The 26,416-nt window shown below is 43.3% G+C and overlaps 2 protein-coding genes across 2 annotated transcripts in view; one reads left to right on the top strand and one right to left on the bottom strand.

Annotated features, from left to right (window-relative positions):
* Positions 1-20,951, bottom strand: part of tnfrsf21 (tumor necrosis factor receptor superfamily, member 21) — a 28,248-nt gene extending 7,297 nt beyond the window's left edge. Inside the window, exons 1-2 of the mRNA XM_076083723.1 lie at positions 20,526-20,951; positions 7,559-7,824 (exon numbers count right to left, since the gene is read on the bottom strand). Of these exons, the coding sequence (XP_075939838.1) occupies positions 7,559-7,824; positions 20,526-20,583 (324 nt within the window). The 5' untranslated portion in view covers positions 20,584-20,951. The remainder of the gene's footprint in view (positions 1-7,558; positions 7,825-20,525) is intronic.
* Positions 16,788-26,416, top strand: part of cd2ap (CD2-associated protein) — an 88,064-nt gene continuing 78,435 nt past the window's right edge. Inside the window, exons 1-2 of the mRNA XM_076083719.1 lie at positions 16,788-22,376; positions 24,598-25,189. Of these exons, the coding sequence (XP_075939834.1) occupies positions 25,061-25,189 (129 nt within the window). The 5' untranslated portion in view covers positions 16,788-22,376; positions 24,598-25,060. The remainder of the gene's footprint in view (positions 22,377-24,597; positions 25,190-26,416) is intronic.

The raw sequence follows: 26,416 nt of genomic DNA, 5'->3' as shown, positions 1-26,416 counted from the left end.
ACCAATGAACAGATGTCCCCATGTTTGGAGTGCGGAGGAGTAGAGACGCTGTATACGGCTCTGGTAGCGGCAGCAACCTGCAATCACAGTAGCCCCGCCCTAAATCATCCCATGCTTTATGGTCTGTTTGACTCTAAATGGACCATAGTTTACTAAATGAACATCATGCTGTATTGAAGAAGACTTGAAACTAGAGATTGAGACCATAAACTCATGTTTACAATGTTTACTGAGGGAATAAATCAAGAGAGAAGTAGAGTCATTTTCTCATAGACTTCTATACAACCAGAGGAGTCGCCCCCTGCTGGTTAGTAGAGAGAATGTAAGGTTTAAGACACTTCCGCATTGACTTCAATCGGCAAAACCAGAGGTTGCCGAGTGGTTAAACATCAAGGAATAAAGATGAATAAAGCACTTTTCAATGCTGACACGTCCTCTCTATTAGGGTTGAGGTAGAAGTAGGGCTGGGTATTGTTTAAAAAAATGACGATGCCAGTAGCTGCCAGCCGCCCACTCATAAATCCCTGTTTGCAGAGCCGTGTGCCGGCAGTCTATCCCGGCTGTATGGGTTGTAGCTTATGCGGTAGTCGGTCATTGACAATTGTGGTGATTCGCTGCCAGCAAAAGCATACAAAATGTCAAGAGGAGATTTGATACTACTTGGTACTGGGTTATACGGATATCCTAGAGAGAAGTTTTCTTTTTGGTTTGTTGTTTTTCTGACGCTTTGCAAATAAGGTTTGTGTCGCTCACCAATTGGCGTGCAAATAACACAACAATTTGTAAGTCATTTAGCGTGCAATAACTGCGACATACATGTCACGTAGTCTGTACTGACTGCAATGTAAACACATGAGCGGGGGAATGCTATGCTCAGAGCCAAAGGGAAAAAGACTAATTATTAGATAAAACAAACAGGACTTTCAACCAGGAGACTGGTCCCAAAGTGTTCCTGAGTTAATTTGAAGTTGGTGATGCCACATTGTTTTTCGCTTATCTTACTTTACATGCTTACTTTTAGCCCAACCATGATGTTTTTGCCCATGTTTGTTGCCAAAACCCAACTGCGGCAGATTCACGGAAACAACGTGGTGTGCAATGACATGCAAAAAGCCTAAAACGCGTCCTTAAAGCCCTGCTACTTACATGCCTTCCCATATACATGTGCGATGCAGTCATTGCCATACAATAGATCACACCACCAGTGACAAACTCTGACCCGCTCCCCCCTCTGGTAGAGCACTTTGCGTACATCTGCCACTCTGTCTGAGGGCCTCTCACACCGCATTGGAATCTGGTTTCCTCACGCTGGCAGCCTTCAGCGGCTCTTTGCCGAGCTACCGAGAACGGAGCTGGAGCGCTGAGGGGTCACTGCGAGGAAGAACGGCACCGCTGTTCCAGAAAGCTCCCAGGCTGGTGTGTGTGTATGTGTGTGTGTGTGTGTGAGAGAGAAAAAGATCAGCCTGAGTTGCTGACTGCTCCTGTCAGCACAACACAATGCCCTGCTGGGGACAGGGACTTAAGCACACACACACACACACACACATACATACACACACATATACAGACTGAGCCAGCCAGCCTCACTGTTAGAGTTGGCAGAGTACTGCAGAGTGAAGGGCACAGGGGACAGACACACACATTCACACACGCACACATACACACACACATTAGAGATGTGTTGATTAATGAGATCCAAAAAAAAGTATCTCACTCAGCTGTAATTACTCTAAACAGATGAGCTATTAACTAAGATGTGCTTGTAGCTAAGTCAGGAACTTGTCCCAACACAGCATCAACCCCACTTTGATAGAATCTATGATGTCACCGTACATTCAGCCTTTACCACTAATTCATCGATGACATTTTAAGTACATCTTCAAATGGATAAGCCCTCTTATTAATGCATATTCAAATGTCTAACATACTCACAAACACGTGCAGATAATCCTCTGAATTACTTTTAAAAGAATCAATGCAGTTTCTGGGAATTTTGTCCTTTTTTTGTCCTTTTCTCCAGAAAGTAATGGATGTGGTTTCATTTCATCCGCCTATGGGGCTGTTTATGGAAGGGACTGAAAGCCGTCTAATAGGACCCGAGTCATAAACACCCAATTATGGAAGAAATTCCACTTGATTGTGCATCATTGTGGCAGGAAGGGATAATGACTCCTGTGTGTTGTAGTTTGTTGTGAATTCCCCTCTCAGAGAAAGGCGTAGAAAGAGAAGGAGGCGTATCACTTTCTGCTTGTGTGTATCCGTGTGTCCTGTGAATAATGTACTCATTGAAAACCAAACTCACTTCCTAGCTCCACCCTCTCGTGTCACTTTACTTGGTCATCGCCATCTTGTTTTTTTATTGTCATCATCTTGGTTTTTGATCATCGCCATCTTGGTTTTTGTAGCCCCGCCCTAAAGCATCCTCTGCTTTATGGTCTATTTGACTCTAAATGGAGCATCATTTACTAAATGAACATCATGCTGTATTGAAGAAGACTTGAAACTAGAGATTGAGACCATAAACTCATGTTTACAATGTTTACTGAGGGAATAAATCAAGTGAGAAGTAGAGTCATTTTCTCATAGACTTCTATACAATCAGACTTATTTTTAGCAACCAATGGGGGTCGCCCTCTGCTGGACATTAGAACGAATGCATGTTTAAGTCTTTTCAGACCTGGAGGTTGCTGCCAGGTCACTCCCCACTTCCGGCTGTGCTAAACTCCGGGTTTGACGAGAAACACCAAAAAACATCACGACTATACATTTTATACATTCTCATAATAATCCAATGACTTGGCTGATGAATTTAAATAATGGTAGTGAGATGGATCATGAAGGCAGCATTGACTCATTCACTTCAACAGCAAATATGATATTTCTATAGCTGTTCTTGTGGTGGTCCATTATTTCTTCACACTTTTAAATCTTTTTCTGATATTTTGAAAGACTTACACGAACAATTTTGACTTTATGTCTTTATATTAACCGAAAAGGCTGAACAGCAAAGAAAAACAATTGCCATGTTTCCCCTTTGATGATTCATTGTTTTTCACTCCTCCCCCAGGACAGCTCGGTCTGCTGCGGTCTCTAACATGATGCATTCATTAGCCACACTCAGAAGACTTATCGAAGTGAAACAGCATGGCTTCTCTTTAATCACTTATTTGTACACACTGATCACACTAGAAAAGCAAGCAGGCAGCTATTAAACATGTATTTATGGCATGAATAAAGCGTGTATTGTTGTTACTTGACAAGAAGTCGACTATAATCTAAAATTATTTGTATACAGAGACTAAGATTAGTCAACTTCCTGTCAACTATTCAGAATACATTTGGTTGCTTTCCAAGTGTAAAATGAGTCTTCTTGTCACATACACTACACCAGATAGCAGTGCTATTGGTACTGGGTAAACATTTTGGATACAGGTCAGTATAATTGTGGGGACTGCACATACTCAAGGTTTTATTTTTGATCTGACTGCTTTGCAGACTCACTTATTGCTCTACAGTCTGCAGCAGCAGAGATACCAATAGAAACATCCATCAACCAGCTGACACTCAGTTGTTCCAATGGGAATACCATCGATACAGTGAATGTTTTTTTTTCTACTCTGTGAAATGATGGTACCAAGGACTGAATTAGGTACCAGGTCCAGATCGGTCAGAGCAGTTGTAGCAGTCCCTGAGTACTTGCTGCCATTTCTATATTCCTAATAGGGACATTCCCGCCCCTTCTTGTGGACCATTTCAGAAAAATGAATTGTACGCTAGTAAATGGTGCGAGACAAATGATTTTTTAATCCCCTTTGAATTTGAAAAGATACATTTGCACGTCAAGAATGTATGAGACTGTGAAAAGACGTAACTAGAAAGACTTTACACCCAACTTTGTCTCTCTCTCTAGCTACTGTGTGTTTCATATTTGGATGAACAAACACCAACGATGAGGTCTTGCTCGTTCTCTCCCTTTGTGACGGTTTGTTTCTCTAAGTAAATATGTCTGTGTTTGGGAACTGGTTCACAGACTACTTCCTGATTGGCTGATCTGGGGAATCAGTACCCTCATTCAGTCATGCCAAAAAACCTCGGTGTGCAATCAGTACTTGTCATTTATTAGGTATTTTCAGTTTGCCTTCTGTTAAATTAGGCAAATAACCAGAAAATCTCTCTTCAACAAAATAAGAACACACACTACATGGTAGGTGGTCACCTGAACATTACGTCCACGTGTACTGTAATAGTTCAACGGGTCATTACAAAACCATGGGCAGTAATTTGATGCTATAACAGCCCTCGCTCTTCTGGGAAGGCTTTTCAAATCAGATTTTGGAAGCCGATGTTGGGTGATGAGCCCCGGCTCTCAGTCAGTGTTCTAGCTCATTCCAAATGTGTTGGATGGTGGTTAAAGTTTAAGGTCTTCAACGCCAAACTGGGAAAATCCTTTTCTTAATGGAGTTGGCTTGGTGCATGTGGGCATTGTGACAAACACAAACCATTAAAAACAGCCCCAAACTGCACAAGACACACCGTCTTGTGTGAGACACATGGGGTGTCCACATACTATTGGCCATACTGTGTTTCTGTCCTTCTTAAATCAAGTTAATTAAGTATGAATATTGTTCCAACAGGGCCCTTTTCAACATACTGAATTCTCCGTAATCACCATGCCTCCCCCTCGCCAAACATTTTCATTATCTGCTATCTTATCCAAAGAGAGACAAATATCGCCGGAGATGATCTGCTCATTATTAAGCTGCGATGAAAGGACAAATTACAACGGATGACTAAAGAGCTGAGACACTGAGACAGCCGGAGCTTTTTCAAAACAAGGCTGTGACTGTGCATCGCTGACCGTGGACAGTGCAGTCAAGGGCACCAAGATATGAATCACTGGAAAGTTAACAGAGAGTAAGAAGTAAGTAAATGGTGATGAAGGATTCGGTGTAACCCCTTTGTTTGTGGCTTTTTGTTTGTGTGTGTTTGTGTTCTGAGGAGATTACAGTGCGAGGCTGATACCAGAAGGCCCATGACTGAGGTTGGACATGTGAGTTGTGTAATCAACAGCAGTCATCCTGCTACACACATGCACCAGGCTGCATCATGTCAACACATGTGCGCAGGTTTCAGAGGAAGAAAAGTATGAGATTTATGTTTGTGAAACTAGCTTGTCCCCTGTAGAGGCAACTAATAGAGGAACCAAGTCTAAACGTTCGTGGTTTGTGTGTTCAACCACTATCACTGATCAACCAAAGCAGGGGTCGGCAACCTGCGGCTCGGGAGCCGCATGCGGCTCTTCAGTCCCTCTGTTGCGGCTCCCTGAGTCTACATCCACAATAATACGTTTTTGTTAAACGATCTCCGTCCACATGATTTCAGCATCGTTTTCTCAATCAGTGGTCCCCAACCGGGCCGCGGACCGGTACCGGGCCGTGGATCATTTGGTACCGGGCCGCACAGAAAGAATACATATATTATTTCCGTTTTATTGATTATCAGATTCTGAAAGAAGTTTTATTTTGAAAAATGACCGGATTCTCTCGCAATTTCATCCGCCTGTGCCTCTTGACACATGTCAAAACGCTTGTCTCGGTCACGTGGAACGTTACCTCAAAAACTAAGCCCGCAAACTAGCGAAAATTAGTAAATAACTTTTGGAGAGCGTCTTTGCAAAGAGGACAAGGGCCACTAAGGAGACAGAAGAAGAGCCTACAACTTCCAAGACAATGAAAGCTTCATTTAACAGACAATATCAATATCAGGAGTCTGATTAAATATGAGGAGTCATTCTGACGCGCCAAGCCCGCTCTGCAGAATATGTGGCGACAGAGGATCAGCTGCTGGAGATTGTAAATGACGGTGGCCTTAAAAGTATGTTTGAGACAACAACTCTGCTGGTGTTTGGATTAAAATCAAGGCTGAGTATCCTGAGATCACCACTAAAGCACTGAAAGCCCTGCTTCCATTTCACACATCCTCTCTGTGAAGCGGGATGTTCTGCAGTGACGGCAATCAAAACAAAAGGAAGTCGACTGGACATCAGGAACAGACTTCGGGTGTCATTGTCTCCCATTACCCCCAGATGGGACCGTCTCGTTGCAGAGAAACAAGCTCAGGGCTCCCACTGATTCAGCGTTATTGTGAGTTGTATTTATTAATGCATTTTATATTTGTTTTCATGCCGATCGTATCATTTTATTTCATCGTGTTTTTCCGCCACACCTTGAAGGCCGGTCCGTGAAAATATTGTCTTACATGAAACCGTGGTGCAAAAAAGGTTGGGGACCTCTGTTCTAAATGATCTCCGTCCAGACTCAAACGCCTGAAATCGAATATCACGTGACTATTCACGTACACTGGGCATGCGGGTGGGTGCCGGTGGTCAGAGCTGCGGACAGTTTTATGTGTGCTATTTGCAAAGAACTGTGAGGTACTAACTTCGACATTAACTTCTGCATAAACTGACTTACGGACACGAAGCGTGGAGAGGACTTATGTGCGCTATCTCCGTTGCCTTGCTGCTGGAAAGAAATTGAAGATTGCTGGTTTAAATTGCTTCATATTTTTATTGTAGACGGTAGGCCAAAATGGAGTTCTCAAAGCACTTTCCAGCCCCAATGACATCCGTCAAATATAAAGCCATGCATTCAAAATGAAACCAAACTGTTTACATGTGGAAATTATGTAATTATCTCCGCAAGAGGATCATGCGATCAGTTGCATATGCGTGTGTGTGTGTGCGTCCGTGAGTGAATGTGTGCAACTATGTGTCTGTCCATGGCTAATCTCGCATTCTGCTGCAGCAAGCTGTATAATATTTTGGTCAGCCAGTTATGGCTGCATACTCTCGGACCTCTCGTGGTTGCGGTGACTCACACTTTCTCAAAACAGCTTTGTTATTGCCTGCTTGCTGACTCCTCACTCACTACTCTTAACGGTCAGTATCAGTAGAGGGGCCGCTACTGATAACACATCAGAGGGTAGTCGCCGACCCCCGTCTGCTGTTTAGTGCCCAGAGTGTCTTGGATGGTGTGTGTGGCTAACTAACAGTACACATGTTCACGAGAAATGTAGTATATCTCAATAAACGGACTAATAACAGAAAAAAACTGCTTCAAATGTCCCATTGGGTCCCAATGTTCCATTCTGTCCTCAAACAGACAAAGTCACACCACTTCCTCCCTCACGATCTCAATCATCCCAACACGCATTTTCCATTACTCTATAGTTTTTGCAGAGAGCGGCTGCAACACTTAGTGTAATCACTGATTCAACATCAAATCATTCTCCCAAAGTGAGCCGTTGCTTTAAAGTGAGGAATGCAGCTAAACCACAGGGACTGGTTCCAGCGGGACACGCAGCTCTCCTCACAGATTAGATTTCAGTTGGAGGGAGATGCAAAGAACAGCGTGTACTACAGCTTGCGCCAGCGATGTTGACGGAGCTGAAGAGGGAAAAGATGTGTACACAGGGAGAGGTCAAAGATATTCCCCTGCCACACTTCTGAATACAAGCTGGTTCTAAACAGTCTTGCCCACAAATCCATCCGGCCTACCTGTGGGTTGTCCTCCATGACACAGCGGATCTTCTCCACCACGTCGATGCGGCGCTGTCTGTGCAGGGCATTGATCAGCTTGGCCAGGTTGGGGTCGGCATCCCGGATGGTCCAGTGCTGCAGCGCGGCGTACGCCCGTTCGTGATCCGACGAGTAGCCGTTTGAGAAGGCGGCCACCTCCCTCTCTGTGGCATTGGCCAGCAACTGATAGATGTCTATCCATTGGGTGCCCACATGGGCCGCCACCAGCTTCAAGATATCCACCCCTGAGCAGAGAAAGAAAAGTTAGCGAACGCAAGCTTAAAGGTTGACTACATTTGGGTTCTTTTCCAAGGTTTTCAAATGGAAACGCCCACTCAGCCTTTAGCAAAAAAATTGCTTAGTTTCCTTGCCGGTACATTGACTATAAGGATGGATATATACTAAATATGTAGCAGCGTCTCTATGCGTAAACCTACGTCGGGTCACGTGGGGAAAGGTTTTCAGACGGGCTTGGGAAAATTGCATTTGACACTAAAACAGACCTACTTCAACCAAAATGTTGGGATTTGAATACATAAGGAACACTGGGAAATTACAGAATGATTAAAAAAAACTCACAAAACCCCCCCATTATAATAATAAACCCGCTCTTTAAGGTTGAAAGAAGAAAGGCTTGTGATCATTTGTTGAACCACTATTCAGTATAAAAAAAACGACTCAGATGATTGCTGGATTTCCTCTTAATTGAAGAATGTAGCTGTACGCTGTGCTAACTAACAGGATGCAGCAGCAAACAATTGCCTCATTTCTAACTAATGGAGCCCTCATGCTATCCGCCACACAATACACCATTGTTCTCTTTCTGTCAATTACACTGAACTTCTATAAGGTGTGTGAATGAGTGTGTCTGGAATTACACCGTCTCAGCTTGTGCAACTAGTGTGTCATCTCTTTAGTCCCGTGCTCTTTAGTGTGTGGAGGAATGCATTTGTTAGCGCCACAGTTTTGCAGGATTTATATGACTATATGCATTGTCCGTTAATGACGAAGCATCCCATCATGCGCGTATTCATGTATCTGCACTCTGCAGTTAGTGTACTTGTAGCCCTCATAGGTGTTGAGCTTCATGTAACATTTTATTTCACTTGATAAATGTTGCATTGTTACGCGAATATGCGTTTTGTTACACGAAACAAATAACCCGTAGCTGAGGTTATTGGGAGGTGGTTCAACTGTAGTAGGACAGCACTGAAGGCCCAGGTATAAAATACACGGCCCGCCACTGACATACAGTATATATTATCGCACTTGTACACATCTTTTTCATTTGCTGCCATAATGAGGTCATTCTAAACTTTGCTTTCTGACCAAATGCCTGCTCAACTATTGACATCCCATCAGCCTCAGCTGTGCTTTGCTGCCAATTATGAGCATGTTTAGTTCAAAGCACTGCTGTGCTTAAGTACAGCCTCAGAGAGCTGCTAGCATGTCCGTGGACTCTCACGCATCGTACGGAGCGGCTCGACTCTACGTTAGCAAAAATTGTGGCAATTGAGGCTACCTGGTACTTTTTTTGGTATCACCTCAGAGGTTTCAAGCCAGCTGAGCAGATACTAGAAGGTGGAGTTAAAACACTGCAGACCACCAAGTGGTTGGGACATCCTACACAAACCTGACATTTTTCAATAGCCAAGCTACAGCCAATAGCAGCTGCAATTTTTTTTATTCACTCAACCCAAACTTTAAAAAATGGCAGCCCACAAAACCATGGACTGGTCAAGTAGCAAAGTATGCTTCAGGCGTTCCTCTGTTTGATTGACGATAACAGGATCCGGCGTCAAAGAGAAACGAGTCCTACACAGGAGAATTCTGTGCAGAAGAGCAAGTCGATCCTCTTCAGGGTGTCCAACTTAGTCATGAGGCCAGTAGCACTCGAGGAGCTCAAAGAATCCACTCAGTGCAACAGATCCCCCTCTTAACCAACACCTCAGCTTTCCACACACTGTCATGCAACAGACAGCATGTCATTAGTCTTTGATCCCCCTGGATCAGCTGAGGCAGTCTCTTACTTTAGTATGTGGACACACACCTGCTGTGTCGTTGGAAGTAGGAAATAGACAGAGTCATTAATCTTGAAGACAGACAGCTGTTTAGCCAATGCCGGTCTGATTTCCAAAAGTGTTTGTGATTACACCAAACACGTCAAGTTGGGTCGATCACAGTGGAGAATCAATCAAATTTGAAACTTATTAGAATTAGTATCATTAGCATGTTTCTTTTTGTTGTTGTTAGATTTCATATTTGGTTAATTCAAGCACACACCATGGTCTTCTAAGGAAAACCAGGGCCTGTAGACAGAGCTCACATGGACTCACAAGTGTTTTTGTTGTGTAACCGGGAAGTTCAGTGCAGATAAACAAATACTGGACCTGTCGACACTTGCTGTTATTTATCTGGTGCTCATACCAGTTAAGGATACGTGAAGAAATATAGAACATGGACACCAGGGAAGACTGCATTCGGTACTTGAAAGAATCTGGCAATCCGATACGTATCATGATACAGGGGTTATGATTAACTATATTGCGATAGAAAAACTGTCCTAGAAAATTCTTGGAACCCACTGGCTATTGTTCGGACAATGATCAGCCTCTGGGGTCAAGGAACTTTTTTTCTGGGGTCTGCTGTTTAAAACCTATTAGTCATAGTACAAAGAACACACAACCATCTAAAAAATGGGGAAAAAAGGTTTACTTTTGTTATGACGGGTCTGATCACTGTAACATCCAACATCAAAACACTACTTATCTGTGCAATGTGAGCAAATAAATTACCATTAATCAGTAAAAAAAAAAAAAAAAATATATATATATATATAATAAATACAAAATGTAAATGCAAAACGTTGGCTTAAATGATTACAATGAGCTTTTTGCGTTTTTCTCCTGTTGTCGTGCTAACGTTAGTTTGCTAACAATATTAGCATAGCTAGCTTATGTTTGCGAACCTTAACAAAGTCAAAAGGTTAGTACAAGTTATTTGCTGCTTAACGTTACATTACACAACTTTGCAAGTTTACAAGTTGCAGTCACATCGAAATATGAAGGTTCTATTGTTTACCTTAGTGTTATTGATGTGGGTTATGTAATGGACGCGATACATTGCATTAAATATATGCTCAGTAGTCTTCTTTATTAATTACCAATAAGCGTGATGAAACAATATGCTGTGCAATACAATACAGTTGCATTTAAACACTATCTATTGATAAGGAAGCGCGATAAACGTTTGATTGTCTAGTTTAACACACATGGGATATTTTTCTACCATAGGTCCTGGTGATGGAGCCTGGAGTTCTGCAGTAAGACGCTATTAGGAGGACTTTGCACTTGGGTTGAATTTTTCTCTTTGTTAACTCAACGTCTTTAAAAAAAGATGGTCATTGTTGCAGAATGTGTTGGAAAGGACTTTTCTGTTAATCTTACTGTAAGTGTGTCACAGTAAATTCATGCATCTCAAATACCTTCACACTTGCCATTCACGATCTCTCTCGTGACACACACACACACACACACATCACCACTTGACGTTTCTCTTGGAGCTGTGACTACTGATTTTTCTCCAGCAGCAGCTCTCCCCCCTCAGACGCTCTGCTCCCTGTTTGGGCACTCTCTGCTCCACTTCCTCGCTGACTGTTGCGTGACTCAACAATAACTTGGCTGGCAATATAAATGCTGACTCGTGCGTTTGTCAAGCAAAAAGGTAGCGCCTCGGATGTTTTGTGTGACACTGTGCGTGTATGCATAAGCCATGGTTTGCCGGCTTGGTTCGGGACCGCAGAGCCTCGGTGTTATTGTTTTATAATCCTAATAAAGTACTGTAGCAAACGTTTTTGAATATTCCGCACAACATGATTGGCTGATGCCTGTCTTCGCAGTAGGAAAGCTCAGAAAAATGGTCAATTTGTTGAATTTTTTCTGGTTCTGTAAATTCACTGAAGCCTCCTGCGGCCTACTACGTGGAGGTTACACTTCCAGAGCATCGGCACAGAATTAATGACACCACTTTTGATAAGTATCAGCTTGATCCCTGATTAATCTATTAGTCTACTGGGGCAAAACATGCTAAGTACATAAATCCAGGATGATTCAGAGAGATTAAATGGATGTAAACCAGTGGTGGTAATTCATGACTCGACAGAAACATAAACACATTGCCTGTACATGGATATATACAGACAGAGAAGCACACATAGGCCGAGAGAGAAGTTAGTATATGAACATCATGCTGTATTGAAGAATACTTGAAACTAGAGATTGAGACCATAAACTCATGTTTACAATGTTTACTGAGGGAATAAATCAAGAGAGAAGTAGAGTCATTTTCTCATAGACTTCTATACAACCAGAGGAGTCGCCCCCTGATGGACACTAGAGAGAATGCAGGTTTAAGGCCCTGCCAGAACTGGTGGTTACTTCCGTGCCACTATACAGGTGGTATTACATGAAAAGTGGCACTGCATAAGAAGTGGAATCACTCCCGTTACTCTGGCCCAATGGCGTTGGCACCCATTTAGACAATACCCCAATATGCCACACACACTACAACTCTACCGTTTACACTCATCCTCCTCTTCTCGATCCTTGATCCCAACTTGAACCCTCATCACTACATGGTTAGCTTCAACATTTAACCTAAACCTAATCCTTTTTTTAACCCTCAACCCAAGTCATAATCCTAAACTAACCTGACAACTAACCCTTACCTTGAAAGTAAATGACCCAAAACCAGAGCCCCGGTCTTTAACTGACCCTTTGTAGGAGTTCAAGCTGACTTCATTTGACCTCATTTTGCAAAGTGTCCTCACTCAAAATTGCTTAAAAACTCAAAGGTGTTGACGAACACACACACACACACACACACACACACACACACACACACACACACAATCCCCTCCTCCAGCTCAAGATGAATGAACTCTCATGAATCGTGGAGGGACCCAGAGGCCCTCGCGTGCCGGCCTTCTTGGCAGGGAGCCTGTCGACTTCGCTTGCCATAACACACGGCGACAGAGGAGAAATCCCCCCCCCCGCTCTGCATGCCTCGCTGCCACTGCGAGCTGAGCACATTTAAATGACCTATATAAGTCTCGTGATAATTCAGTGCGTCGGCCTGCGGATGTGTTTATGTGTTTGCATAGGGAATTATCCGTGTGTATTAGCAGAAAAAAACTGTCAAACAGCTGCTTGTTGCTGGTATTTATGCAAACTGACGTGTTTTATCACAATGTCATATGAAGCAGGATACCGCTGCCTGGAGGGGACGCACTGCGAGCTATCCTGAGGGTGCGCTACACGACGCGAGTGTCATTTTTGCACACAGCACCGAATGAGACACTGGTGTTACTTTCCAACACAACAAATGTTAACGAAAAACAAAGTGTTGTGTCCTATCCTGATTAGTTGACAATGACACATCTTGTTTGGCAGTGCAGGTGATAAGGACTTCTACTGTGACACCACTTGATTTGCGTTTTCCATCTGTCCATTAAAACTAAAGAGTAAAGCGTCTTTTTTTGCATCACCAAACATAGGCAAGCAGTAGTCTTCTTTACTTATGTGGAAAAGTAACGATCTAAAGTTTCTGGTACGAGACATTCAGTCAGCAGATAATAAGAAAGGGAGGTCAGCACTCAAAAAGGTTCTCAGTGGACACTGTATGTATCTTTGTAGATAAGTGCCACAGAATAACAGTTATTCATTATCTTAAAAGGTAGGGTTGGTAACCTGCTTCAAAAACATTCTGGTCACATTTGTTGAAATTTTCCTTTCATCCTGACAGCAATGAATGAATCTGACAAAAAAGAAGAACGTCTAGGGGCTCGCTTCTCAAATGGCTTCATTTGATGCAAAAGGAACACCAAGTTCCATCCAGATATCCGAGCTCCTCACCCTATCTCTCAGGGTCTCTGTGGCCTAGCCACTCTGCCAAAGAAACACCTTTCAGCCGCTTGCATCCACAATGGCATTATTTGCATCATTACCATAAGCGCATGACCACAGGTGAAGTTTGGAATTGTGGAGAATTTCAGTATTAAACGCATTATTAGTAGGATTTAATAACACCCCTAGTGGTGAGTAGAAGTGTTACAATAATAAATATGTTAGTCACAATATGTTTCCATATGGAATGCATTATAGGTTTACAATATTCTTACTTATAGAGGATATTATATGTTACAGTATATTAACTCATTGAATGTATTAAATCATAGAAGTATAGTCACTGTAGGTATTAAAACACTAAGAATAGTCTTGAGGGTCAGATAGGGATTCTGAGTGAGGTGTCAGACATGCAGCAGCAAATGGAGGCGACCTCATCGATGGAGGATGGGGCCAGTGGGACGGTCAAATGTCAAGCTGACCAGCAGGACAGAGAGGAGGAGTCCAAGATGTTTTGCGAGGAGCCAAGATGTTTTGCTTAGGGATCGATAATGGGAGGGGACAGAATTCAAATGAAGCCAATCACTAATCGCCACGGAGGGTCATTCACACGTTTTATGACAGTATCGGACACTTTCCGACTCTCAGGGGATACAAAAGACAATGTTTTAGGGAGTTTTAGGGAGTTTAGATCACTGCAGCTCTCATTTTCAGCTAACTGGCCGCGCCGGACTGTGAGGAGATGCGTGTATGTGGTCTCTGCTCTCGAGAACATTACTATTGATAGTTAATTCAGTTTGTAAGTGAACTTTGTGTAGTACATTAAATATTGTTTTTAATTTGAACCGGGTCCAGCTCATTCTTCTGATGCGCGTGCGCAGTAAGAAGCTCGCAGCAGAAGAGTACCTGCGGCCTGCAGGCTCTCTCATCCTTTGTTCTTAAAAACCTAACAAATTGTACCATAGATTGACTGAGCTTCGCCTTCGCCACAACAGTTCGTCAAACCTGTCAGCATTATTGTTGTCCGTCTGTCTGTCAACCGCTTGTTCCATGTTACCCTCGCTCAAAGACCCCAAGAACTCGTTTACTATAGTGGCTCACTCTGATAATGCCACTGGAAATGAAGTTTTGAACTATTCGGTACAGCCCCACTGTAAGATAAGAAAGTGTACCACTTTGACTTATTATAGCCTATTCATTCATTATTTTGCTTCCAAAACAAAGAATGTTTTTGGGAAAACTGAGCGGTTGGAAACAATGCAGTTCTAGATTTTGGATCAGTTTGACAACTTTGCCCACCTGAGGCCTCATTACAGAAACTTCCAAATTCTGAAATCCTTCTCTCGGTTTAGGATGTCTGTTGTTACAAAAACATGTTTTCTAACTGCATTTAGGGGGAAAAAAACCTTGTCTTATCTTCGGACAAGAATTTATCTTTTACATAACTGTCCCAACTTTCCAAAGTTAGGAATCCTGAATGGCATACAACCTATCTGAAATTCAAAAGAACTGTAAGGTTTCTATGTGTGTGTGTATATATATATATATATATATATATATATATATATATATATATACACAGTATATCATAAACACTGAAATATAATGATTGAAAGGCTACTCAAACAGTATAATGACGCTTTAAATTTCCCGGATCACGTATCGACTTTGGAGAGGCCAACAAGAAGGCATGGGGCTCTGCCGGTGGTCATACAGATCAGAAACGCACTTGTTTCTGGCTGACCTCCAGACTAAGGTTGCAGATACAGGCAGTCTCGTGTAGTCCTACATTCTAAACATAGATAGAGGCATGACAGGACGCGTGCCGAGTGAAGAATGGAATCTACAGACGTAGTTAGGATTTCATTAGTTAAGATAAGATAGGATGTCTGAGATAGGATAGGACACATTGATGAGTTTCAGAATTGCTTCCGTAATAGGAAGATAGGATAGTTTTCTTTAATGACTACAATGACAATGACACACGTTTCTTTATAGCAGCAGCGGTGGCTTATGGGTGCTGCAGCATAAGTGTCCAACACATCATATAAATTAAACACGCGAATGAAAAATTAACGTGAAGAAAAAATAAAAACCTATGGATCCAACAAGTCGTCTCACTCCAGCGCCTTCTTATTGCGTGTAACATGATGTAAAGCAGGGCGCCGTGTGCGTCAGCATCCTCACAAATATCATTCTGTTTATCACATCACATAGTCATCTCACATTTCTTCCACTTTCGGAACGCACAACATTAAATTGGTGAAACGTGTGTGTGTGTGCTTTATGGGATCATAACAAGTGCGGTGTACCTCCAACCGGGCAACAACCCGCCCCAAACTGTGCTCTTCACAATCAAACCCAGGCTGAACCGAGAGCAGGCTACCTCGGCCCACCTTAGTACTGCACAGCGCAGTATATTCTAACATGAGGCTCCCCGCTAGGCTTGGATGTGGAACTTGGCTTTATTAACGGTGTGGATGTTTAACGAGGGAGGGTGGTGGGCAGGTAGAATGTTGTTTTCCTTCATGTTTTCCTCCAGTCTGAATCTGACTTTGGCAATATACAGTATGTTGTGAATAGTACGCCTTGTGAACACACCAAGCCTGCCTCTATCTGAGGTTCTCTCAAAGGACCAATATGGTTTTTCCATGTTTATGGTTCAAAGTGCATTCACTAAACATTACATTAACATTCTCCAAAGAAGACTATAAAGTCTTGGATTGATGTGCTACCTTCAAGACTGCCACTGGTTTCAATTCAATTTTACTGAGGTGTAAAAATCTACTTTTAAAACTTTAAATAAAAGATATAATTTCAAGTAATTGCTGTATCTTTACCTTGTATTCATGAGAATTCGAGGCTAATCTGAAGCAAAAAAGAACCAAATTCCAGTTATGTACACCTTTACTTACTATTTAACTTCTAGTTTTTAACAATCTAAGCAGTCAATTCTCAAGTTTCTGATTCCTCCACCAACAACAAGGGCTATCGAAACCGTTCCTGCTTGCAATTGCATTACCAAGCCACCAAAAGTAACTTTGACCAAAACAAAGGGCTGATAAAATGTTTACTGTATTGATTCCAATCTCATACTGAAAAATGTAAAACCACCAGTAAGGTTAATTTTGCTTCGGGCCAATCTGTTTGTATCTGTTCTGTACAGCCACGCTCGAAGGCGCTGCAAAACGCTTGCGGTCATAGCCTCCTCTTGGGTGCATCTTATCACCTCCTCGCTCTCACTCCAAATAATGTGTTTTGACAAGATAAATAAATGTCCACACTCTCTCCCTGAAGACATTTGCGGTGGCATACTTTGGTTGTACAAACAAGTTAAGACAGATCAAATCCTGCCTTTTTCTCCTCTGCACACCTGGCCGATCACTGATAAAAGTGGCCATGATCGTCTGTTGTATCGCAAAATAGCTACATAAAAGCACCATAAGTGACCAAATGACACAGTTGTTTGAGGACGAAAAAAATGTAGGACCACAGGGTAACTTTTATACAACATTCTTGTGATTCCCTTTTGTTTCATTGGACTGCTGCGCCCTTGTTCCAGATAAACAAATAGGTTGTTCAGATCCTGCGCAATACAAATCTGGCGCGTGGCCCTGGAAAGCCCCATTCGGCCGTGCGGTGGAGGACTAGCAGTGTTCACTACTTCCTGACCCGGCTCAGAGCAAACGCCAAGTACTGTATGTGTGTGATCTGTGCTTTGACGTTTCCTTTTCTTTTTTTCCTTTATTGCCTGAGAATTTTAACTGCTCTAGTAAAGGGGCATTACAACCTTCAAGTTGAGCCAGCCACGCACCTTGGAAGGATTAAGAAGCTGTTTTGTTTTATGCTCCAGAGAGTAAACAGCGGTGTAAAATGGCTATTTGAGTTGCATGTGCATACATACATCTCCACGTAAATGCATTCACATGGGCGCAGAATAACGTGACAACGTGACACACCGCAAGGTCAGTTTAAAAACGGGTCTTTAAATGCCATGAAGGCGTCAGCACTGATCCTTACACAGCAATGGGTTTCAGCTCGACATGTTTCCACAATTATTGACCCATAGTGGCAGCCTGAAGGAACAAATACTGAGTCTTTCCCAGGAAAAATCCTCTGGGTTACACATTTCTCTCAACAACAACAGTACTAAGCATGAGGTGATGAGCATGAGTATCATTATCTTTGTCTGTGTATTTGAGCTGTGGGTTTGATCTCATTATTTATTTTAAAAAAAGACAAGTAAAGTTGTGGGCAGGGAAAACCAAAACAATGAGCTGAGAGATGCTAAAACGCTCTGTTGAGCAGAGAGGAACTGCAGAGTTAAGTGATAATTCTCTGTGGGTTGATCCTTTTCAAATATAGTCATTTTGTCCACTATTAAGATAAGAATAATCAGTGCAGCTTTAAGGGAATGTAGTTCTTCTGGCATTTGCATTCAACATACAGAAACTTAAGTTATGCATAGAGCACAGTTCATGGGTTGGAGGAAACCTGCACTTTATCTCTTATGGTGTCAAAGAAGCTTCTTCAAAGTTACTTGTCTCTATTTACATCCATACCTCTTTGTCAGGCATCTCCAGTATCTGGGCTAACAAGGGCTGCTAGGTAACGACAAGGAAACCCCAGTGTGGTTAGCCAGCAACGGTACAATACAACATTTCCCACTGTCAAACTCACAACTCACGCTTCCAACATAAACGCACACCAGTGTTGCACCATTTCTCTCACTCTCTGTCCATGTCCTTCTGTCTATATATCTCTCTTTGTCGTCCTGTAAGAGACCCGCTTGACCCACTAATGTGCCTTGCCAACCAAACAACAACCCTGATGCAGCTGAAACCAGATTATTCCAGTTCTCTGTGGCCAGGCACTGAGGGAGCAGAGAGAGGGTGGCGGGTGGCTCGGCTTTAACACACACACACACACACACACACACACACACACACACACATACATACAGAGTTTCAAAATGGAGAGTCGAGTGTCTCAGGCAGGAGGTGTCCCCTGGGTTTGGGTCTTTCTCTCTGATTGAAATCTAGAGCTGAGCTGTGGGACAAAATGTACTCTACCTGTTGATAGCCACAGTGTCAACAGACGGGCACTGTAGAGGAGTGCATGGGGGGGGGGGGGTGTAACAGTAGTAATATAGAGAGAAGTGAAATCCAAAATTTCCAAAACAATCATCAGACAGAGGAAGTTAAATGAGGCACATAGAAGAGGCAAATAGAGGATGTAAGACAGCTGGAGACAGGAAGAGGTCAAAAATAAAGCTTAGTGAGTGAAACATAAGAAGAAGAAACAACAAGATTTGAGCGAAACAACAAAACAGGTGGAAAAAATGTGCGGAAATAAAGGTACAAAGAAATGACAAAGGAAGAGAGAAGCAACTAAGAACAAGGAGTTAAAACAAGAGAGGTGAGTAGAGGGAATAGAAACCAAGATGAAATTGTACAACTGAGAGCAGTGATGCAACCTGGGTGTGTGTGTTGGGGTTAGATGGTTGTGACAGCAGGGTGGTACTACAACAGGGTCACGTCCTTGCTTGTGTAACCACTGGCCTCCACGCCATGTGCTATGGGGCACAATCGATTGGATCAGAAACCCACAGTGGCTCGATGGCATCAACTGAAGGTTCTACACGGCTCGGGAGCAGAACAAAACGTGTGTCACCACACCCGAATGGGACCGTGTTAGCTGCGGATGTAGACCATGTAGAACCACTAGTCCTGAGATTACAAAACATCATGGCAGGTTACTGCTATGACACGTTCTTTGAGGGCATATGTCTTACATATTAACAGGGATGTCATAATGCTACTGACATTGTCATAAACATGATGTCATGCACTGTAGGTGTATTACAGTAGAGTTAGTTGAATGCCCAGTGCATTGACATTAGACTCCCAGGGGCACTGACCAACCGTCGGTACATGATGAGTTGGGAGTGCTACCAGGTTGGTAGAAGTCTCATAAAGATGGTTGCTATTGAGACGTGAGATGTTTTACAACAAAATCATACATAAAGACCTTTAAAATAGAGTTCTAGCTTATATAAAAATAGGACAAACTGTGACAATTGATGTGGACACTGGGATGAATGTGTTGCTATCAGCTCATTCATCTCAGTGTACTCCAGTCGGATCCATTGCGGCATCTTATTTCATACTACCACCTGGAACACCAGAGTCAAGAATTTTCATTAAGATGTAAATGAGAAACTCTATTTTGAAATACTGTGAATGTGCTTTTGAGTACCTGCTTGTTCAGGTAAACTTCCAACATGATCTATTCTCAATAAACAGATATCTGCTTATGAATGCAGAATATGTGGGCAACGGGACAAGATTTTGTTACAGGAAGCATTCTGGTTTCCGTTTGTAGTCCGAGTAGTATTAGTACCAATTGGGTTAATTGCAGGTAAACAGTCTGTGTAGAGCACAAAATAGGCGGAACACATTGGCCGAATTGCAATTTGGGCCAATGTGTTCCGTTGACGACGATTTTTCTTTTCAATAACTTAGAATTAGCTTGGTAACTGGCCAATTGTGCAACAATCTAGTCGTACACGTCGTCTCTCAGCTCCAACTCCATTCCCGCATCCCAAGTTGCTTATCGGAATGTAAACAAAGACCGCAGCACGGAGTTTTGGTCCAGCTAAACCAGAACCCCCGAAAATATTGGCCATGGCACTTCAGAGGCTAAATCGTCATCAGACAATTAACCAATGGATTCCAAATTTAGCCAAATCTAACTTATTGTCCTAAAGTGTGGAAGGGAAAGTATAGAATCCTCTATATAGTGGATTAGCACAGCTTTATACGTCACTCCATTGAAAAAACAACCTTTGAATCTGTTCTGTTCTAGAGGCTTGTGGTGGTCTAAGACAGGGGTCTCCAACCTTTTTTGCACCACGGACCGGTTTCATGTAAGACAATATTTTCACGGACCGGCGTTCAAGGTGTGGCGGAAAAACACGACGAAATAAAATGATACGATCGGCATGAAAACAAATATAAAATGCATAAATAAATACAACTCACAATAACGCTGAATCAGTGGGAGCTCTGAGCTTGTTTCTCTGCAACGAGACGGTCCCATCTGGGGGTAATGGGAGACAATGACACCCGAAGTGTTTTATGTCCAGTCTACTCCGTAATTTTGTTTTGATTGCCGTCACTGCAGAACATCCTGCTTCACAAAGAGGATGTGTGAAATGGAAGCAGGGTTTTCAGTGCTTTAGTGGTGATCTCAGGATACTCAGCCTTGATTTTAATCCAAACACCAGCAGAGTTGTTCTCTCAAACATACTTTTAAGGCCACCGTCATTTACAATCTCCAGCAGCTGATCTTCCTCTGTCGCCACATATTCTGCAGAGCGGGTTTGGCGCGTCAGAATGACTCCTCATATTTAATTAGACTCCTGATATTGTCTGTTAAATGAAGATTTATTTTTCCTGGAAGTTGTAGGCTCTTCTTCTGTCTCCTTAGTGGCCTTTTTCCTTTGCAAAGAAGCTCTCCAAAAGTTATTTACTAATTTTCGCTAGTTTGTGGGCTTCATTTTTGAGGTAACGTATCACGTGACCGAGACAAGCGTCTTAACATGTGTCAAGAGGCACAGGCGGATGAAATTGCGAGAGAATCCGGTCATTTTTCAAAATAAAACTTCTTTCAGACTCTGATAATCAATAAAACGGAAATAATATAATATTTATTCTTTCTGTGCGGCCCGGTACCAAATGATCCACGGCCCGGTACCGGTCTGCGGCCCGGTGGTTGGGGACCACTGGTCTAAGACACTTTATGTTCGATTTCCCTTTTCACTTGTCACCCGTTTGTATGCCATGTCATACACTCTTTTAATGGAATCACTCTTGTTGAAATCAAAGAAACAGCAGGCTTACCCTGTCCGTTGGAGTAGTAGATCCATTTCTCTTTGACCTGCGATGGAGGCGCAGCTGCTTTCTTCTGAATTGCCTTCTCTATGATGCTGCTAGGGTCCTGTATGGGGCCCTTCTTCAGCACGCGAGAGCTCCGCTTCACGCTGCAGATCACAATCACCACCAGCACCAGCAGGAGCAGCAGCACTATCATCCAGGGGAGGTGCTCGTTGATGTCAAAGTGATCATGGGTGCTCGGCCTTGGGGACCCTCTGCGAGTGGGCCTGTAGTAGCTGGAGACCCCACTTCCACCACCCCCACTCCCCTGGCCGGCTACCTTGCTGATACCAACCCTGACTACCTCTGCACCCTCCAGACCCTCCACCGCACTCTTGATGGGGCCTGGCACAGGGTCAGAATTGGGTTGCACGCGTTGGTGCTCGAGGTCTATGTGTTGCTTGGGAGCTGGGAGATGTGGAATCCGTGGGGGATCGCGATTTGGTGGGGTGGGAGTGCCAGACCGGCTGAGGAGTAGCCCCTCTGCACGGTGGTCTTCCCCACCCGGTTTTCCCCACAGTTGAATGGCTGCTGACTGGCTGTAGGTGCCTGTGATGAGAGACAGAGGGATCGATGACGACGATGAAGATAGAGCAAGTAAGAGGAAGAGAGATGAGAGAGAACAGAGAGAGCCAAGAGACCAGATGGGAGACAAGAAAGGGAGGGTGAGGAAATTCACATCAGAGATTTGCTTTACCCAGACAATGAAAACAGAAGGTATCACGGAAGGGAAACCTAACACTTTAATCCACGCAAGCAATCTGACACTTAAACAAAAGGAAGAATAACCCGCCCCCCCCCTGTGATCTCGGTCATCTGCTTCCCTGCTGACACCCTCCATCCTTGGGTGTCCACCCAGTGTATACCAAACTGAAGACCAATATTTTTGACGTTCACTGCTTGATAGTGGCGAATGAGAAGGCAAATAAACCTAAATGATGGATGGAGTACAAAAAGGTGGGTGTCACTCTATAGATAGGCATTAGTGACTTGAACATTTTGGACCAAATGCATCCTTACTGCTGCCAGAAGGATTTTACAGCTGTCCAGGCAAGAGATGACATGTACAAGGAATTGAGTTGCATACAGAACAGATGACAGATGCAACACGTTCACTACAAGTTAGCTGGTTGTCAATAGCCAGGTTTCTATCCAAATGTACAGCAGGTTTTAACTGAATTTCAGAGAATTGCCAAAAGAAAATGTTAATTAATATGAGTTTTCCATCCACTACTGTTTTACCAATATTAGGAGTTGGTTCTTCAAGATAAACAGCTCGTGGTATTCTCCAGTCAATTTAACCATTGCAGAAGAAGATGGCACAGCGAGACATAAAGAGAGCTCCTGTCAAACATTAGAAAACATGATGGAAATACGATACTTTTGTTTGTTTCATGTATTTATTTGAGTAAAAATCTTGGTGTATTCCCTAAACAAAGTACGATCCAGCTGTACTCCTTCCCCCACACTTAGGCACAACTGTGCTCCACCTTGTAATCTTACAGCAGATGAGCTCTGAATTTGCTCATCCCACAGTCTGCCCCTTGATTAAGCCTAAGTGAGGGCAATTGTAATCACATTTAGGCTTCCAGTGCAGGAATAATTTGAAAAAAAAGGAGAAAGGATTGGGATGGGCTAACTATTCGCAGCCGAACAAATCTGTTGATATGGGAAAAGTACAATTAGGATTGTCCCAACAGCAGGGTCAGTGTTTTTCAGACATGGAAACAAACTGTAATGGTCAGTCAATATTAGTACGTCATTAACTGCTATTGATTATCGGTGTGGCCGCCATCACCTCCCTGCTGCTCCCTCTGTGCCCATGTACTGCTGCTAAAGGGATAGGTGTTGTATAATGGCATTAAATCATGAATGCGCTGCTGACTGTTTTTAGGATTGTCACTTGGATGGCTGGTAATCCCTCTCATCCTTTTATCAGCAGACAGGTACACAGAAGCGGGTCTAATCCCCAAATTAGAGCTGTTGTTTTGGCTGGCAGCAAGAAGTCAACTTTTTATAGTAATACACTAATGGCATTGTTGGTCTGGACGGCGTTATCAGCTGTAACCGCCATATGGGTGCAGTGGAGAGCGGCGGCCATGAGCCTGCCAGGGCGACACGCTCACATGCACTTCCAGGGATGTCACGAGAACTGATTCTTCGGTACCAAGTCGAAGATTCTGAAAACGTGATGGTGCCCTGAACCGGGCATCAGGACTCGAGACTACTAGTGTACCTTCGTCGGACAACAGAAAATTTGACCTGATAATTCTACATCGTGAACAATAAATCTGTGTTGAAATTGGGAGGACAGCCAGTAAAGCGATCATGATGTGCTCAAATGTATTCTTGTGAAATTAGTTTTTTGTGAGAAACTGTAACAAATGTTGTTAATGCTCTGAATAGCATACTGTATATAGAGAGAGCCTTTGACATTTTAAAATGTTTCAACAGATTTACATTTTTCTTTTTTTAAATCTGCACTTCATTAAAAGTGTCAACATACTTTGAGACAAATTTGTTTTGAAAATTCCATTCACTTGTTGAATGTCTACCTTCTGCCATGATAAATGTACCTTTACTGACAAGGCGCTGTGTCCACTCCAATTGTGGTCATTGTCATTGTAGAAGGGGTTTACTGGCTATAGATAGTTGATTCTGAGAAATGACTGACTGAGACAAGACTGATGTAAGAGGGATAGCGAGGGAGGGAGGAGGACAGAGAGCAAGAAAAACAAAAGGGAGAGGGAAAAGTAAGGAGGGAGGGAGTAGGAAAAAAGGAGGGTGAATGAGGAAGAAATAGTAACATTCCGGAGGTAGGGAGCTGCCACCAGTTTGTTTCCATGCCTACAAATGTCTTTCGTTTTAGGATTCCCACACTGTCCAACTGGCAAATTCAGCAATAATGCGTAGTAATGCTTCCACTCCTTTAAGCTAAGCTGATCCTGACTTCCAGCCCTGTAATAAGTGGTATTTTCTTATCTACACTCACATCTTGAAAGTATGTTTGCCTGTTACTCAAAATGTTTAACCATGAATGCCAATTAAATTAAGGAGGAAAGTACATGCATACTTCAGCTCTTACTAGCCTAAATCAGCCCATCTCAACAAGGTGTAGCCTAAGTAGACATCACGGCACTTTTTGCATTCAATCAGTGTCTCTCACCTTTATGTGCAGGTCCAGTCATGGATGATGATGGAGTGGATGAAGAAGTCATGGGTTCTTGTACAAGCACAGCCTGTGCAGGCCCCAGTAGGGTGGTTGTGGAGACAGGCGAAGACGAAGAGGAAGAGGAAGAGGGGGCTGCAGAAGGGGCTCCACAGACATTATCTGTCCCTTTTGTCCCTGGTGTGAGCAGCACCTGCCCATGAGCTTGGCAGTCTGTGTGGGTCGGGCACTTCACCACCCTCGACTCCACATCTGAGAAAGTTCCCTTGGTGCACGGCTTACAGAGCACGTCCTCTGTTTCACTTCCCCGCCTTTTCACCCTGGTCCCTGGCGGGCACAGTGAGTGGGGCTTACACTCTGTGCCGCCATCCCGCAACCAAAAGCTGTTGGGGGGACACGTGCAGACTCTGTCCTGGATGGGCGTGCAGATGGCTTTCTCGACGAAGCCTCCAGGACATGGAGCTTGACAGAGATGGCATTTCTGCATCCCGTTCTCGCCCCGTGTGAAAGTGCCTTCAGGGCAGCGGCTGCACTCCCTCACGGCCACTGGGGTGCAGTGGACGGATACGTAGGTGCCTGCCGGGCACTTGTCACAGACCAGGTGGGTGCCCGAGTCTGGGTCGGTGTGCTGATAGTGGCGGGGTGAGAGGATGGATTGGTCAGCTGGGCTGGTTGTGGTCAAAACCCGAGCTGAGATGTCAACCATCACTGCACATAAGAGCTGAGAGGAAAAGAAAGCGTGGAAGTTAAAGAGAAATAAAAAAAAAGGCAATAGTATTTAGATAGAAGAATATCTCTATGCAATGTGACTGAAGCCCCATTAGAGCTGGGTATAATTTTACCATACCAGCACCCTCAAGTGATACCGATACTAATAGAGTACTTCATTTGATACCTTTTCTTCTACTTCATTCGATACCTATGATGTGAATGAATGCATTTAGTTGCGTAAAATGCCACCACCACATTTATTTATATCAGTAGCCAACCTTTTGACCATTTTTGCCAAACTGCCAACTCTGTCAAATACACAGCACTCAACTTGACCTCGCCACAGCGTCACACTATACTGCATCTTGTTGTTGTAACTGCCGGCAGGCCAATCACCTGTCGCATTTAAATGGGGGAATGCTTGCAGTGATTGGCTGCAAGCTAAACCATACAGATACAATGGTGTAGGTACTGAGGCAGGTATTGTTTGACTGAAGAGGTTTCAGTACTACTTGGTACTGGGTTATTGTAGTACAAGTATAGTATATAGTATAGTACCTAGAGCCCCATGTTCCACAATACCTACAATACCCTAGGCCTAGGTGAATGCAAGTCCAAAATGTACTCCGTTTAGGTAAGTTGCCCACCGTTTCTCCAAATGATTCCTCTAAATGGTTCTTCCCTCTGGGAGCATGAATGCTTAGAGCCGTGTTAATGTACCAAAATGCGACCAAACTCACAAGGGTTTAATCCTCTAGGGAACATGATAATCCACAGCAAATATCAAGGAAAACCGTCTGTCAGTTATCTTGTGTAAAATGTTAAAATTCTAGTAAAATTGGGAGCAAATGCATGCACATTCCATTATGTTCACAATCCTCCAAGCCACAATCCATAATAAACCAAAAGCAGAAATCACATTTTATTGCCAAAGGGTAGAGCTTGAAGAACAATCAAGAGCAGACCAACATTAGTAGTAATCCTTATTCATGAATAACCACAGATTGAATAATAAACTGACCACAAGTTCTGAAGAGCGTTTAGTTCTTGATCAAAGGGGCTGGACACATGGCTGGATTGATTGGACAGACAAATGGACAGCTGGCTGGACGGAGCA

This window comes from Anarhichas minor, unplaced genomic scaffold (assembly GCF_050575085.1).
Source record: "Anarhichas minor isolate MPS153535 unplaced genomic scaffold, ASM5057508v1 ptg000136l, whole genome shotgun sequence".
NCBI classification, from domain to species: domain Eukaryota; kingdom Metazoa; phylum Chordata; class Actinopteri; order Perciformes; family Anarhichadidae; genus Anarhichas; species Anarhichas minor.
Note: the sequence above shows the minus strand (reverse complement) of the source record. Positions and strands in the feature narration are given on the sequence as shown.